Source organism: Rhinoderma darwinii, chromosome 3, assembly GCF_050947455.1.
Source record: "Rhinoderma darwinii isolate aRhiDar2 chromosome 3, aRhiDar2.hap1, whole genome shotgun sequence".
NCBI classification, from domain to species: domain Eukaryota; kingdom Metazoa; phylum Chordata; class Amphibia; order Anura; family Rhinodermatidae; genus Rhinoderma; species Rhinoderma darwinii.
This window is the reverse complement of record NC_134689.1, coordinates 75,408,634-75,423,539: the sequence shown is the minus strand read 5'-3', so window position 1 is coordinate 75,423,539 and position 14,906 is coordinate 75,408,634. Positions and strand designations below refer to the sequence as shown.

The 14,906-nt window shown below is 41.4% G+C and overlaps 1 protein-coding gene across 3 annotated transcripts in view; it reads right to left on the bottom strand.

The window, feature by feature from the left end:
- LOC142748957 (heterogeneous nuclear ribonucleoprotein H2-like) overlaps nucleotides 1-14,906 on the bottom strand; it is a 114,766-nt gene that overhangs the window by 71,551 nt on the left and 28,309 nt on the right. For all 3 annotated transcript variants that reach the window (XM_075856407.1, XM_075856408.1, XM_075856406.1), the window contains exons 4-5: nucleotides 2,464-2,607; nucleotides 347-485 (exon numbers count right to left, since the gene is read on the bottom strand). In XM_075856407.1, coding sequence (XP_075712522.1) covers nucleotides 347-485; nucleotides 2,464-2,607 — 283 coding nt within the window. The remainder of the gene's footprint in view (nucleotides 1-346; nucleotides 486-2,463; nucleotides 2,608-14,906) is intronic.

The window sequence follows — 14,906 nt, the reverse complement described above, 5'->3', positions numbered from 1 at the left end:
GACCATTTAAATTGTGCGATGTCAGCATGGTGCATGATTCAATAGAATATTAATAAGTAAAGAATAAATCTATTTCAAAAGCACACAGTCTGTATAAATAGTCACAGGCGCAAGTAAACACATTGTGACAAATAATTGCATTTTATACCATAAACTGTACATAAATAAAACAGTCAATCACATTTTCTTATGGCAATACTAATCTAATGTTAATGTTTTAAGCAAGTATAAATACACTTTAGAACTTTAATTCATACACCTTATGACATTACATCTAAAATTAATATTCTGTCAATGATATGCAACTATACCATAAGAAAAGTGACATCCAACCATCCATCCCCACCTGTGCCCTATTCTCTCCTTGTGTTTCTTTAGAGCCTTTTCAGCTATTTCCTGTGAAGCAAACTGCACGAAGGCCTCCCCCGTACTCCTCCCCTGGAAGTCCACCGGCAATGTTATCCCATTTGGCACGATTTCCAACCCTTCAACCCAAGGACAAAACCCCAGTGGGGGGTTAACATTTTATATATTTAGAAACGTGAAAATAAAAAAATTACAAGCCCACACATTTTTTTTAAACCAGCAACCAGTAAAAGCTTTAAGAAAATGCATAGAGACATTAAAACCAGTAAAAAAAATAATACGCTGTGCCAACTTACCAAGCAAAAACAGTAGCCCATTCATCCAAGATAAATAGACTGACACATAGCATAACTGCTGTGGATTTTATCAACAGATTTGCAGGCGAAAAATTCCAGCTTATTATAGTAGCCGCAAAATAAGCGTAAAAAAAAATAAAAAAAATCTAATCCATACTGCAGAAGAGAGTTCCTTGCAGAATTTGACCTGCAGCGCAGGTGTTCTTACTCCACAGCATGTCAATTTATCATGCGGAGTGGTTTGATGTAAATTTTCCCTATTAAGATCAATGGGGGAAGTGAAAATTCGCAACAAATGGCAAAAGGATTTTTTGCTGTGAAAGCCAAATTATAATTTAAAAAATCTAATAAAAAAAAATAAATTATATATATATATTATATATATATATTTAAAGAAAATCTATAAAGAAAAAAAAAATCCACTTTTGGCACGCTTAACAACGCATCCCTGCTCCCCCAGCTGGCACCCTGGGAGGTTCCGTTGTATGTGACTGCTGCAACCAGAATGTCAACCAAAGAGGGCAGTTGCGCAGAGTCCAGCCAGGGGAAGGGGATGCAGGGACACCTCAATACAGGAGAGGATTTTAATTTTTTTTTTTTTATCCCCTCAGCTCTGCACAGCAGGACATATGCACCAAATTAAAGGGGTTGTCAGAGATACCATCATATTTTCAAAAACCCCTTTAATGCATGTAATTTATAAATGTAAATACATTTGTAATATTCTTAAATTTTCCTAAGTGGCCCCGTTTCCAGATCCTGCCGTGGGGAACTTGACTGGTGACATCACTCTCTGCACTGGCTCTGCCGCTTTGTTAATCTTGAATTCTGTGTCGGGTATACGACACGTCACTTGTCACGCGGTGTAAATGAGCTTGGTCTGCTTCACAGCCCGTAACGCGCATGCGCGATCCCTGCTGTTCGAGATAACAGCAGGGGCCGCGCATGGGCGTTACAACAGAACAAGCCGATATACCCGGCAAAGATTTCAAGTTCAACAAAGCGGCAGAGCCAGTGCAGAGTGACGTCACCAGTCAAGTTCTCCACGGCAGGATCTGGAAACAGGGCCACTTTGGAAAATGTAAGTATATTACAAATGTATTTACATTACATGCATTAAAGGGGTTTGTGAAAATATGATGGTATCTCGGACAACCCCTTTAAATAATTCTCTGTAGAGCCGGTGTCCGATTGGCTGCGGAATTTTAAGCAGCAAATCCAACCCGTGTGAACGTACTTTAACTTTTCCAATGCTCATTGCTCTTGGATGTAGACAAATTATCTCAACATATTAATTGCAAAAATCTTAAGGGTTCCGTCGGTTTGACGGAATCCATAGCGTAGTCGACAACGCTATTTATTCCACCAAGACCTGACAGAACCCCTGTACAAATGAGGCAAACAGAAACCATTGGCACTGGGTCCGTGACCATTGAAACTAATGGTGTTGAAAATGGAAACCTCCGCTTTCCGTTTGTGTCAGTCAGGGCTCCGTTCGACAGAAACTCAGACGGAATGGAGCTCTGACGCAGGTGTGAACAAGGCCTTACAAAGATGCAGGTGGCTATTTTTCTCACACGTACTTTAAAATAGCTCTAGCTTCCCACAACAGTAAGCAGTCTATCAAAACTAAGGGGTCCCATTATTGCCTGCCACAGTAACTTTGGTACAAAGAAAAAAAAACAAAAAACCCGCTAGAAAGGTTTTCTTTAAGCTTCATGTGAACCTTGTGGAATACTAGTGGTAAGCAATCGCCTAAAGTACTTTTATTTAAAAAGAAAAAAGTAAAATGGTCTTATACCTGAAAAAAACTGAACTATTTCTTCCTTGCTGCAGCCAAACGGTAAGCCTCTTAAACGAACAAAGCCATCATTTGCAGTGTCAGGGCTATTTGGACCCGTGTGCTTCAGAACCCAGTCCATTTCAACACTGTTGGACTTGAAAACTGTAATAAAAGAAAAGGAAATTAGGGTATTAAGTCCTAAAAAACCAATAAGGCTCCTGACAGCCTTATTTTTCAGATCTGACGTGTCACTTTATGTGGTAATAACTTTGGAATGCTTTCACCTATCCAAGCGATTAAAATTTGCTCAATACATTCAGGATTTAATTGTGAAAACCACCACAATTTAGCAAAGAATTGAAGAAATTAGCTTTTTTTTTAAATTTTAATGTACTTGTTTGTAAGACGGATAGGGATACCAAACAAAATAGTTACTAATTAACATTTCCCAGGTCTACTTTAGTTGGCATCACTATTTTTACAGGGACCAGTTCAGTTTTGAAGCGGCCTACACAATACAAACCCCCATAAGTCACCTCATTTTAAAAACTACACCCTTCAAAGGATCCCAAACAGCATTTAGAAAGTTTAATCCTTTAGGCGTTTTACAAGAATTAAAGCAAAGGCGAAAATGATAAATTATTTTTTTTTTGCAGAAGTTCATGTTTAACCCCTTCCCGCAAAATGACGGGTCTGGTACGTCGGCATTGCAAGTAACTTACCCCAATTCGACGTACCAGACCAGTCATGTAGATGAAGCGGGCACAGGAGCTGTGCCCGCTTAATCTTCAGCAGGTGTCAGCTGTAATATACCCTCCAATGCGGCAGTCAATGGATCTGCCGCATTGAAGTGGTTGACACAGGGAGGGGGCTCCCTCTGTATGCCACCCACGAGATATCGTGGGTGCCAATTGTTGCTATGGCAAACAGGAAGCCAAGCAACTGCTTTGCTTCCTGGTTGGCCAGGTGGGGAAGCCTATTAGATCCTGCTCAAGGCAGGACCTAATAGGCTTAACGGTCAGGTGAAAAATGACAGTGAGGGTATGTTCACACGCTAAGCAAAAAACGTATGAAGATACGGAGCGGTTTTCAAGGGAAAACAGCTCCTGATTTTTGTACGTTTTTTAATCAAGCTCGCGTTCTTCACGGCTGTTTTTGGAGCCATATTTCTAGTCAGTGAAAAACTGCTCAAAAACGGCTCAAGAAGTGACATGTGCTTTTATGGGGCCGTTTTTCAAAAAACAAAAAAGTTTTAGGTAATAAACGCCGTTTCCCTGATCAAGTCCTTTATAATTGAAAAAAAATAAAAACCCAGAACACTATACATAATAGGTATAGTCACTTTCGGAACGGCCTGAACTATAAAAATATCACGTTTGTTTTACCACACGGAGAACACAAAATAAAACAATGACAATTTCTTTTTTGGGTCACCTGGTCTCAGAAAAAAAATAAAATCTATATATATATTATATATATATATATATATATATATATATATATATATATATATATTATTTATGTTATAAAAAGTGATCAAAAAGTACTCCAAAATGGCACCCATAAAAACTACAGTTCGTCACGCAAAAAACAAGCCCTTTCACAGCGATAAAGGGGGGAAAAAAAATATACAAAACTATGAGAGTTATGGCTGTCTGAAAATGGCGACACTACAACATGATTTTTTATTTTTTTTTAAAAAAAAGTATTTTTATAGTGTGAAAGTAGTAACACACAAAAAAACACAATATAAATTTGGTATGGCTGTAATCGTATCGACCCACAGGATGAAGCCAATGTTTATGCTGCATGGTGAATACTAAGAAATAAACAAAAAGTGCTAGAGTTGCTGTTCGGCCACATTCACACGAACGTGTTTTTGCGGCCGCAATCCCCCCGAAAATCCGGGAGAATTGCAGCCCCATTCATTTCTATAGTTTTTGCGGTCTTTGCACAGCCCGGGAACCCGCACCGCAGAAAGAACGGGCATGTCCTATTACGGCCGTCTTCTGCGGTCCGGGCTCATTGAAAACAATAACGGCGGCCATGTGCATGTCCTACGATTTGCGGGCGGCCCACGGCTGACAGTCCGCAGCCGGCCGACCCGAAAATCACGGCCGTGCACACGGCTACGGTCTTGTGCATGAGGCCTTATTGGATTTACTAGTCTCCCAAAAAAATTGAATAAAATGTGGATATAAAAAAAAATAAAATAAATAAAAATGTCAAAAAAAAAAAAAAAAAATGCACGTACCCCCAAAATGGAACAAATAAAAAACTACGGGCCAGACTAAAAAATTTTTAGGTCCAGTAGTTGATCACGAAAAACCCAACATCGTCACTTGCTAGACCCCACAGGTGGACCCCGTAGATCCAGCAGAGATGAGGAAACTTTAGTGCCTTGTGTTGTTTATAGGGCTGGTGAAGAAGTCAACGATTAGGCAATACTGGATACCGATATTTTGTGCAACACCCAAAAAAAACATTCACCCCATTACATTATCCTATTATGCCCTGATGCTCTCTGCCCAGCTTACACATTTAATTGCTCCAAAACACTTTCGGGTTCAAAATGCTCACAATACCCCTAGATAAATTTCTTCAGGGATGTAGTTTCCAAAACCGGGTAATTTCAGGGCTTTCCACTGTACTGGTACCGTAGCTCAATGCAACATGGTGGCAGAAAACTAATTTTGTAAACTCTCCACTCCAAAAACCAGATTGCGCGCCTTCCCTTTAGAAGCCTTGCTGTGTCCCCAAATAGCAGGTTATGACCACATGTGGGGTATTGCCGTACTCGGGAGAAAATGCTTAACAAATTTTGGGTGGCCTTTTCTCCCTCGCGAAAATTAATTTATATTAACTTTTATGGCCTAATTCCAATAAATTCTGAAAAAGACCTCTGGTTTCTAAATGCTCATTATACCACTGGATAGTTTCCTATCCTAGTCTCCATTTTTAGGGGACTCCTACTGTTTTGGCCCCGCATGGGCTTTTGAAATAGGACATGGCACCCGAAAACCACTCCAGCTAAATTTTAGCACCAAATGGTGCTCCTTCCATTTTGAGCCCTGCAGTGTCCAAACAGCAGTTTACGACCACTTATGGGATCGGGAGAAATTTATTTTCAAATGTTGTGGTGCTTTTTCTCATTTCTTATAGAAGTGTCAAAGTTTTAATCGGGAAAATGTAACTTTTCATTTTCACGGCCTCATTCCTCTAAAGGCAGCAAAAAAAAATAAAAAAATAATAAATGTGAGGTCAAAATGCTCACTATGCCCCTTGGGGAGTGTAGTTTGCAAAATATTGTCTCTTTGGTAGTGTTTAAATGGTTATGGCCCCCCCACAAGAACTCTTCAAACCTGACATGGTGCCTAAAATATATTCTAATAAAATGAAGGCCCCAAAATCCACTAGGTGCTCCTTCTCTTCTGAGGCCTATGTTTCAGTCCATAAGCACACAAGGGGCCACATGTGGGATATTTATAAAGACTGCAGAATATGGTCAATAGATATTATTAAATATGAATTGCTGCAAACAAGAAACTTGTTAATTTCATCCCTACTTTGCCTTAATTCTTGTGAAACGCCTAAAGGGCTAAGAAACTTAATGCGGTTTTGAATACCTTGAGGGGTGCAGTTTTTAACCCCTTAAGGACGCAGCCTAGTTTGGGCCTTAAGGCTCAGAGCCCATTTTTTAAATCTGACATATTTCACTTTATGTGGTAATAACGTCGGAATGCTTAAACCTATCCAAGCAATTCTGAGATTGTTTTCTCGTGAGACATTGGGCTTTATGTTAATGGTAAAATTTGGTCGATATATTCATTGTTTATTTGTGAAAAATTGCAAAATTTGAGAAAAATGTGAAAAAATAGCATTTTTCCAAACTTAAATGCATGTGCTTGTAAAACAGATGGTTATACCAGCCAAAATAGTTACTAGTTCACATTTCCCATAAGTCTACTTTAGATCTGCATAGTTTTGAGAGCATTTTTTTATTTTTCTTGGACGTTACAAGGCTTAGAACATAAACTGCAATTTCTCATATTAAGAAAATTTCAAAAGCCTTTTTTTTAAGGTACCTCTTCAGTTCTGAAGGGGCTTTGAGGGGCCTATGTATTAGAAACTCCCATAAAACACCCCATTTTAAAAACTAGACCCCTCAAAGTATTCAAAATAGCATTTGGAAAGTTTAACCCTTCAGGCATTTCACAGGAATTAAAGCAAAGTGGAGGTGAAATTTGCAAATTTCATTTTTCTTGCTGAATTTCAATTTTATTCCATTTTTTTTCTGTAACAGAAGGTTTTACCAGAGAAACACTACTAAATATGTATTGTCCAGATTCTGCAGTTTTTAGAAATGTCCCACATGTGGCTCTAGTGCGCTCGTGGACTAAAACACAAGCCCCAGAAGCAACTAGTGCATTTTGGTGCTTCTTATTTATTAGCATATATTTTAGGTAGCATGCCAGGTTTGGAGAGGTGTTGAGGTGCCAAAACAGTAGGAATCCCCCAAAACTGACCCCATTTTGGAAACTGCACCCCTCAAGGAATTTATTTATGGTTGTTACCACCATTTTGACCCCGTAGTTTTTTCACAGCGCATATTTGAATTGGGCTGTGAAATTAAAAGAATGGACAATTTTTCCAATAAGATGTCATTTTTGATCAGAATTTCTTATTTTCACAGGGAACAAAATGCCCCATTTTGTTGCCCAATTTGTCCTGAGTGCGGCAATACCCCATTTGTGGTGATAAACTGCCGTTTGGGCCCATGGGAGGACTCAGAAGGGAAGGAGCGCTAGGTGTTCTTAGGAGTCCAGATTTTGCTGGATTGGTTTTCGGGTGCCATGTCGCATTTGCAGAGCCTCAGAGGTATCAAAGCAATGGAAACCCACCAGAAGTGACCCCATTTTGGAAACAAAACCCCTCAAGGAATTTATTTATGGGTGTTGTGACCATTTAGACCCCACAGTTTTTCCACAGAACTTATTTGAATTGGGCTGTTAATTTAAAAAAAATTTAATTTTTTCCAATAAGAGGTAGTTTTGGCTCAAAATTTCTTATTTTCACAAGGAATAAAATACCCCATTTTGTTGCCCAATTTGTTCTGAGTGCGGCAATACCCCATTTGTGGTGATAAACTGCCGTTTGGGCCCATGGGAGGTCTCAGAAGGAAAGGACCACCATGCGGCCTACTGGAAATTTTCTGGTGCTATGTCATGTGTGCAGAAGCCCCTGAGGTATCAGTACAGTTGAAACCCCCGAGAAGTGACCCCGTTTTAAAAACGACACCTCTTAAAGGCATGGTGTTGCCCGAAAAACATGTTTTTTTTTTTTTTAATTAAACATTTAGTGTGTGGGTGATTAAACATTGTTCAAATTTTTTTTATTTTTTTCACGAGTCAGGAAATATTATAAATTATTTCTAATTTATAATACTACCCATTTTTGGTCACTAGATGGAGCTATTTCCCAAAATTGCAGCATTGCAACATTGGGTTAAAAGCTCTCGCTCTAGTGAGCTCTCAGCATCCCCCCCTCCTTTATCCTGGCTAGTGCCGGGATAAACGAGGGGTTTGAACGGTGTAACCTCCTACACTGTGTGTCGCCATTTTTTGAGCTAACACACAGCGTAGTAGGTTTACATACAGTAGTAAACACACACAAACACGAACATACATTGAAATCTCTTACCTGCTCCTGCCGCCGCGGCTCCCTCCGGCCCGTCCGCTCCGTTTGCTGCCGCTGTTCCATGTGCACAAGTCCGGAAGCCGCGACCGGAAGTAGTAATATTACTGTCCGGCCGCGACTTCCGGTCCACAGGAAAATGGCGCCGGACGGCGCCAATTTCGAATAGGACTGTGTGGGAGCGGCGCATGCGCAGTTCCCACACAGACGCCGTACACGGCAGTCAATGGGACGGGAGCCGTTCGCAGTCCCTATGGGACTGTGGCTGCCGTATTCCATGTCTGTGTGTGTCGTTAATCGACACACACAGAAATGGAACAAAAAATGGCAGCCCCCATAGGGAAGAAAAAGTGTAAAAATAAGAAAAAGTAAAACACAAACACACAAATGAATAAAAACGTTTTTATTAAAGCACTAACATCTTTAACATATAAAAAAATTATTTGCCATGACACTGTTCCTTTAAGGAATTCATCTAGATGTGTAGTGAGCATTTTGACCCCACAGGTATTGTGTAAAAGATAATGCGCAACAGATGGTGCAGAGTGCGATTTGCAATTTTCTATATATATGCCATGTTAGTGTCCGATATATTGTGCCCAGCATGTGCCACCGGAGACATACACCCCATAAACTGTAATGTGGGTTCTCCCGGGTACCGCAATACCCTACATGTGGCTGTTATTAGTTGCCTGGGCACACGGCAGGGCTCAGAAGGAAAGGACCACCATTTGGCCTACTGGAGCTTTTCTGGTGCTAAGTCTTGTACGCAGAAGCCCCTAAGGTACCGGTACAGATGAAACCCCCGAGAAGTGACCCTGTTTTAAAATCTACACCCCTTAAGGCATTCATCTAGAGGTGTAGTGAGCATTTTGACCCCACAGGTATTGTGTAAAAGATAATGCGCAGCAGATGGTGCAGTGTGAGATTTGCAATTTTCTATACATATATGCCAATTCAGTGTCCGATATATTGTGCCCAGCATGCGCCATCGGAGATATACACCTCAAACTGTAATGTTGGTTCTCCCAGGTACGGCAACACCCTACATGTGGCTGTTATCAGCTGCCTGGGCACACAGCAGGGCTCAGAGGGGAAAGATGAGGAGGGGTAAGCTGTGCGGAGTGCATCAGAGAGAGTAAAACTGGGGTAAATTAAAATAAAGGGATGTATGATAAATTTTAAAACACTCTTTCATACAGAGCTCTGGTTTTTCGGGCCACGCGTCACATTGATATAGTGTGTCCTTCCTTATCCCCCTCTTATAGCAGACTTTGCACCTCTTGTCTTTTTCCCTTCTTGCCAGTTTGGGGAACTTCTCCGTGTGGCAACACTTCCAGAAGTACTGTAGGGCTTCAGGACTTGATCTGACAAGTCCACCCCTCCCATGTACCTATTGTAGTCCAGGATGCAGTCTGGTTTGGGGGTCTCTGTACTGGTACCTCGTACAGGTACATGGGTACTGGTGGGACATCTCTCTTGTCTTGTACGTGACACACAATATGTTGCTGCTAGAATGTGCCCAGCTCTCACCCCTTCTTGTTTGCCCAAGCAGAGTCTTAGGGAGGCCTCTCAGCTTTCTTCTAGCAGTGCCGCATGCCGCAGGACTTCTTGAAGCGAGGCAGTTGAAGAGTGGGACGCTGGTATAAAAATTATCCAGGTAGAGGTGGTGACCCTGGTCCAGCAGTGGGTGCACCAAATCGCACACAATTTTTGTATTAACTCCCAGTAAGGGGGGGCATTCTGGGGGCTGAATACTGGTGTCCTTTCCTTCATATATCCTAAATTTGTAGGTATACCCTGATGCACTCTCGCACAGCTTATACATCTTCACGCCATACCTTGCCCTCCTACCCGGCAGGTACTCGCGGAATAGAACCCTCCCGTTAAAATGTACCAAGGACTCATCAATAGAAATACAATTCTCTGGGGTGTATGCTTGGGAAAACCGGGCACTGAAACGGTCTAATAGGGGTCTCCGTTTATACAAACGGTCAAAACTGGGGTCATCTCGGGATGGGCACAGCTCATTATCAGTATAATGTAAGAAGCAAAGTATTGCCTCATTTTTATTTTATTTTTTAGTTTCCAGCTCAGTTCTGAAGTTGCTTTAAGGGGCCTATATATAAGACACCCTTATCAAACACCCCATTTCAGAAACTAGACCCCTCAAATTATTCAACAGCATTTAGAAAGTTTATTAACCCTTTAGGTGTTTCACAGGAATTTAGAGCAAAGTAGAGGTGACATTTAATTAATTTAATTTATTAGGCACCATGTCCGGTTTGAAGAGGTCTTGTGGTGCTAAAACAGTGGAAACCCCCCAAGTGACCCCTTTTTGGAAACTAGAGACCTTGAGGAATTCATTGCAGTTTTCATGGGGTGCATGCGACTTTTTGATCAGTTTTTATTCTATTTTTAGGTGGCATGGTGACTAAAAAACAGCAATTTTACTATTGTTTTTTTAGTCTATTTTTTTTTTTACAGCGTTCACCGTGTGCTATAATTGACATATTCACTTTATTCTGCGGGGCGATACGATTATGGCGATACCAGATGTTTATAGGTATTTTTTTAGGTCTTATGGCGTTTGCACAATAAAATAAGTTTTGTAAAGTATAATTTACTTTTTGTGATACCTTATTCTAAGAGCCAGAACTTTTTTATTTTTCCATCAGGAAAGTCGTGCGAAGACTTATTTTTTGCGTAACGAACTGTAGTTTCGATCAGGACCATTTTTAGGTACATGCGACTTTTTGATCTCTTTTTATTCCATTTTTTGGGAGATGAAGTGACCAAACAATTGTGATTGTTGTACGGTTTATTATTTGCTTTTACAGCGTTCACCGCGCGGGATAAATAACGACATCGCTTTGTAGTTCAGGCCGTTACGGACGCGGCAATAGCAATTATGTATAGTTTATTTATATATTTTTATTAATAATAAATGACTGATAAGGGAAAAAGGGGGATTTTTACTTTTAGCACTTTTAAAACTTTTATTTTCTTATTTTTACACAACTTCTTTACACTTTTTTTACTTTGTCCCACTAGGGGACATGAGGGCAGGAGGCTCTGATCGCTATTCTAATACACTGCACTACATACTTTATCAGGACCAACTAGGCTTCCGTCGATGGCGTAGCCAGAGTCCATTGTTAGGATTCTGGTTGCCATAGTAGCCATCGCGGCCCGCTATCGTGTAGCAGGCCGGCGATGGCAGCTTAACTTCTAAGAAGCCGCGATCGCTATTGAACGCGGCTTCTAAGGGGTTAATCAGCGGGGACCACCGCGATCGGTCCCTGCACACTAAGCTGTGATAGCCTGCTGTCGGAAACAGCAGGTATCACAGCTCAAACACGCGCCGGGGAAAGACGGCGCCGTGTTAACTCAGGTCAGTACTATTACTGAGCTGAGCGCGAACGATGCGCTCAGCAGGACGTAATAGTACTGACCTGAGCGCGAAGGGGTTAAAATTGGCTGACGTATGGGGATTTGTATTGCATGAGTCTGGTCCTGGAAAAAATAGCCTTTTGAAATTTATGAAAACGTGAGAAATTGCTGCTAAGGTTCTAAGCCTTGTAACGTCCTAGAAAAAGGAACAAAAAAAAAACCAAAAAAAACAGATGCCAACATAAAGTACACATATGGGATATGTGAAATACTAACTGTTTTGTGTGGTATTACTATCTGTTTTATAAGCAGATACATTTAAATTTAGAAAAGCGCAAATTTTAGCAAATTCTCTAAATGTGTTTTTCACAAATATTGAATTTAAATCGATTAAATTTTTCACTAGCATAAAGTACAATATTTCACGACTAAACAAACGCTTTGATAGGTAAAAGCGTTCCAAAGTTACCACATAAAGCGACACGTCAGATTTTAAAAATCTGCTTAGTTTTTAAAGAGAACCCATACATGTGCAGATGAGTGCAGCATGCAATAGGAAGGGCTGCACAAACCCTGGGGCACTTTGCATTTTTTTCCTACAAGGTTACACGCCCCCTTGCAATTACACGCCCCATTGACATTTCAGGGGGTTATTTAAATATCAGGGGAGGGTAGGAAAAAAAGAATGTAAAGCGCCATAGGGTTTGTGCAGCCCTGACCATTACATGCTGCACTTGTATGGGCAGATGAAAGGTTCTCTTTAAAGGTAATGTGTTGCCAGCAAAACATGTTTTGTTTTTTTTTAATTAAACATTTAGTGTGTAGGTGATTAAACATTGTTCAAATTTTTTTTATTTTTTTCACGAGTCAGGAAATATTAGAAATTAGATTCTAATTTATAATATTTCCCATTGCTGGTCACTAGATGGAGCTATTCCCAAGATTGCAGCATTGCATGTGGTAAAGCAACCACATTGCTTTTTGCTGCAAAATTGGGAAAAAAGCACTCGCTCTAGTGAGCTCTGAGAATCCCCCCCTCCTTTATCCTGGCTAGTGCCGGGATAAACGAGGGGATTGAACGGTCTAACCTCCTACACTGTGTGTCGCCATTTTTTGAGCTAACACACAGTGTAGTAGGTTTACATACAGTAGTAAACACACACAAACACGAACATACATAGAAATCTCTTACCTGCTCCTGCCGCCGCGGCTCCCTCCGGCCCGTCCGCTCCGTCTGCTGCCGCTGGTGCAAGTGCACAAGTCCGGAAGCCGCGACCGGAAGTAGTAATCTTACTGTCCGGCCGCGACTTCAGGTCCACAGGAAAATGGCGCCAGACGGCGCGCATTTCAAATTGGACTGTGTGGGAGCGGCGCATGCGCAGTTCCCACACAGACGGCGTACACAGAAGTGGATGGGACGGGACCCGTTCGCAGTCCCTATGGGACTGTGGCTGCCGTATTCCATGTCTGTATGTGTCGTTAATCGACACATACAGAAATGGAAAAAAAAATGGCAGCCCCCATAGGGAAGAAAAAGTGAAAAAATAGAAAAAAGTAACACACAAACACACAAATAAATAAAAACTTTTTAATAAAACACTAACATTAAACTGACATGAATTTTTTTTTTGTGGTGACACTGTTCCTTTAAGGCCAAAGGGTGTCTTGAAGGGGTTAAATCTTTCTGTAACAGAAGTTTTTACCAGAGAAACACCAATCAATATTTATTGCCCAGATTCTGCAGTTTAACCCCTTCCCTCTTTAGCCACTTGACCTTCCTGACAGAGCCTCATTTTTCAAATCTGACATGTGTCACTTTATGTGGTAATAACTTCGGAATACATTTACCTATCCAAGCGATTCTGAGATTGTTTTCTCGTGACACATTGGACTTTAAGATAGTGGTAAAATTTGGTCGATACATTCAGTATTTAAAGGGGTTGTCCAGGAAAAAAAAAATAAAAAATCTAAAAAATGTCCCCCAGCCTTGATTTGCCTTCACTAATACTCCCTATTAAACTTCTAACCAGTTTCTGTTTGATTTCCATCGTCACTGCTGCTTTTTCTGTTTGTTTACATCCCTTACTGGCTGTTTCCCGTCTTGTAACTCACTATACCCATGATCCCCGGCTGCATCTGAGGAGACAGTTGCAGCCTCCCCCTTCCTCCAAAGCACCTCAGCTTTTTGCATACTGCCACGCCCCTCTATGGTCACATGGTCCTTCCCTGCTCTAATTACAGATTACAGGCAGACGCTCCCTCCCTGCACACTGTCTGAGGCCGGATTACACCAGCGTGTGCCTTTTGCTTGCGCCAAAAACACGTCGTTTTGTGCACGCAAAAGGTACACAACAGCTCCGCGTGTCAGCCCCATATGATGCGTGGCTGTGTAATTTTCGCGCAGCCGCCATCATTATGACACTCCGTTTGTATGTTTGTAAACAGAAAAGCACGTGGTGCTTTTCTGTTTTCATTCATACTTTTTACTGCTGTTGCGCGAATCATGCGCGTACCACGGAAGTGCTTCCGTGTGCTGCGATTGATTTTCACGCACCCATTGACTTCAATTGGTGCGTGATGCGCGAACAACACACAAATATCGGACATGTCGTGAGTTTTACGCAGCGGACACACGCTGCATGAAACTCAGACAGTCTGCACGGCCCCATAGACTAATATAGGTCCGTGTGAGGCGCGTGAAAATCACGCGCGTTGCACGGACGTATTACACGTTCGTCTGAATAAGCCCTTACACAGTAATAATCATCATTATCCTTTGTGCCTCCATCTATCCCTGATCTAAGTACAGGCACCCGTCTCCCTCCCCCGCCCCTTCCACAGCCTGATAAATGTCAGGGTATGTTCACAGGCAAAGACGTCTCAAAATACGGAGCCGTTTTCAAGAGAAAACAGCTCCTGATTTTCAGACGTTTTTTGTGCAAATCGCGATTTTCTCTGCGTTTTTTACGCCAGTTTTTGGAGCTTTTTTCACTACAGTCTATGGAAAACGGCTCCAAAAACGTCTCAAGAGGTTTCCTGCACTTCTTTTTCGCGGTCGTTTTTTTATGTGTAAAAAAACGCTCCTTCGGAACAGAACGCCGTTTTCCCATTGAAATCAATGGGTAGATGTTTGGAGGCGTTCTGCTTCGGATTTTTCGGGAGTTTACGGCCCGAAAAACAGACGAAAATAGGGCGTGTGAACATGCCCTAAGTCTGCCCACTCCACCTAAGTCTGACATCTTGGTACACACAATCCAGTCAGCACATTTACCTCACCTGCTGCTGGATCTGTTCCAATAGATCCTGTATTAGGCCCTGTTCACACTGAGTTTTTTTGCTGGCAGAATTCTGCATCAAGATTCTGTCTTGAATTT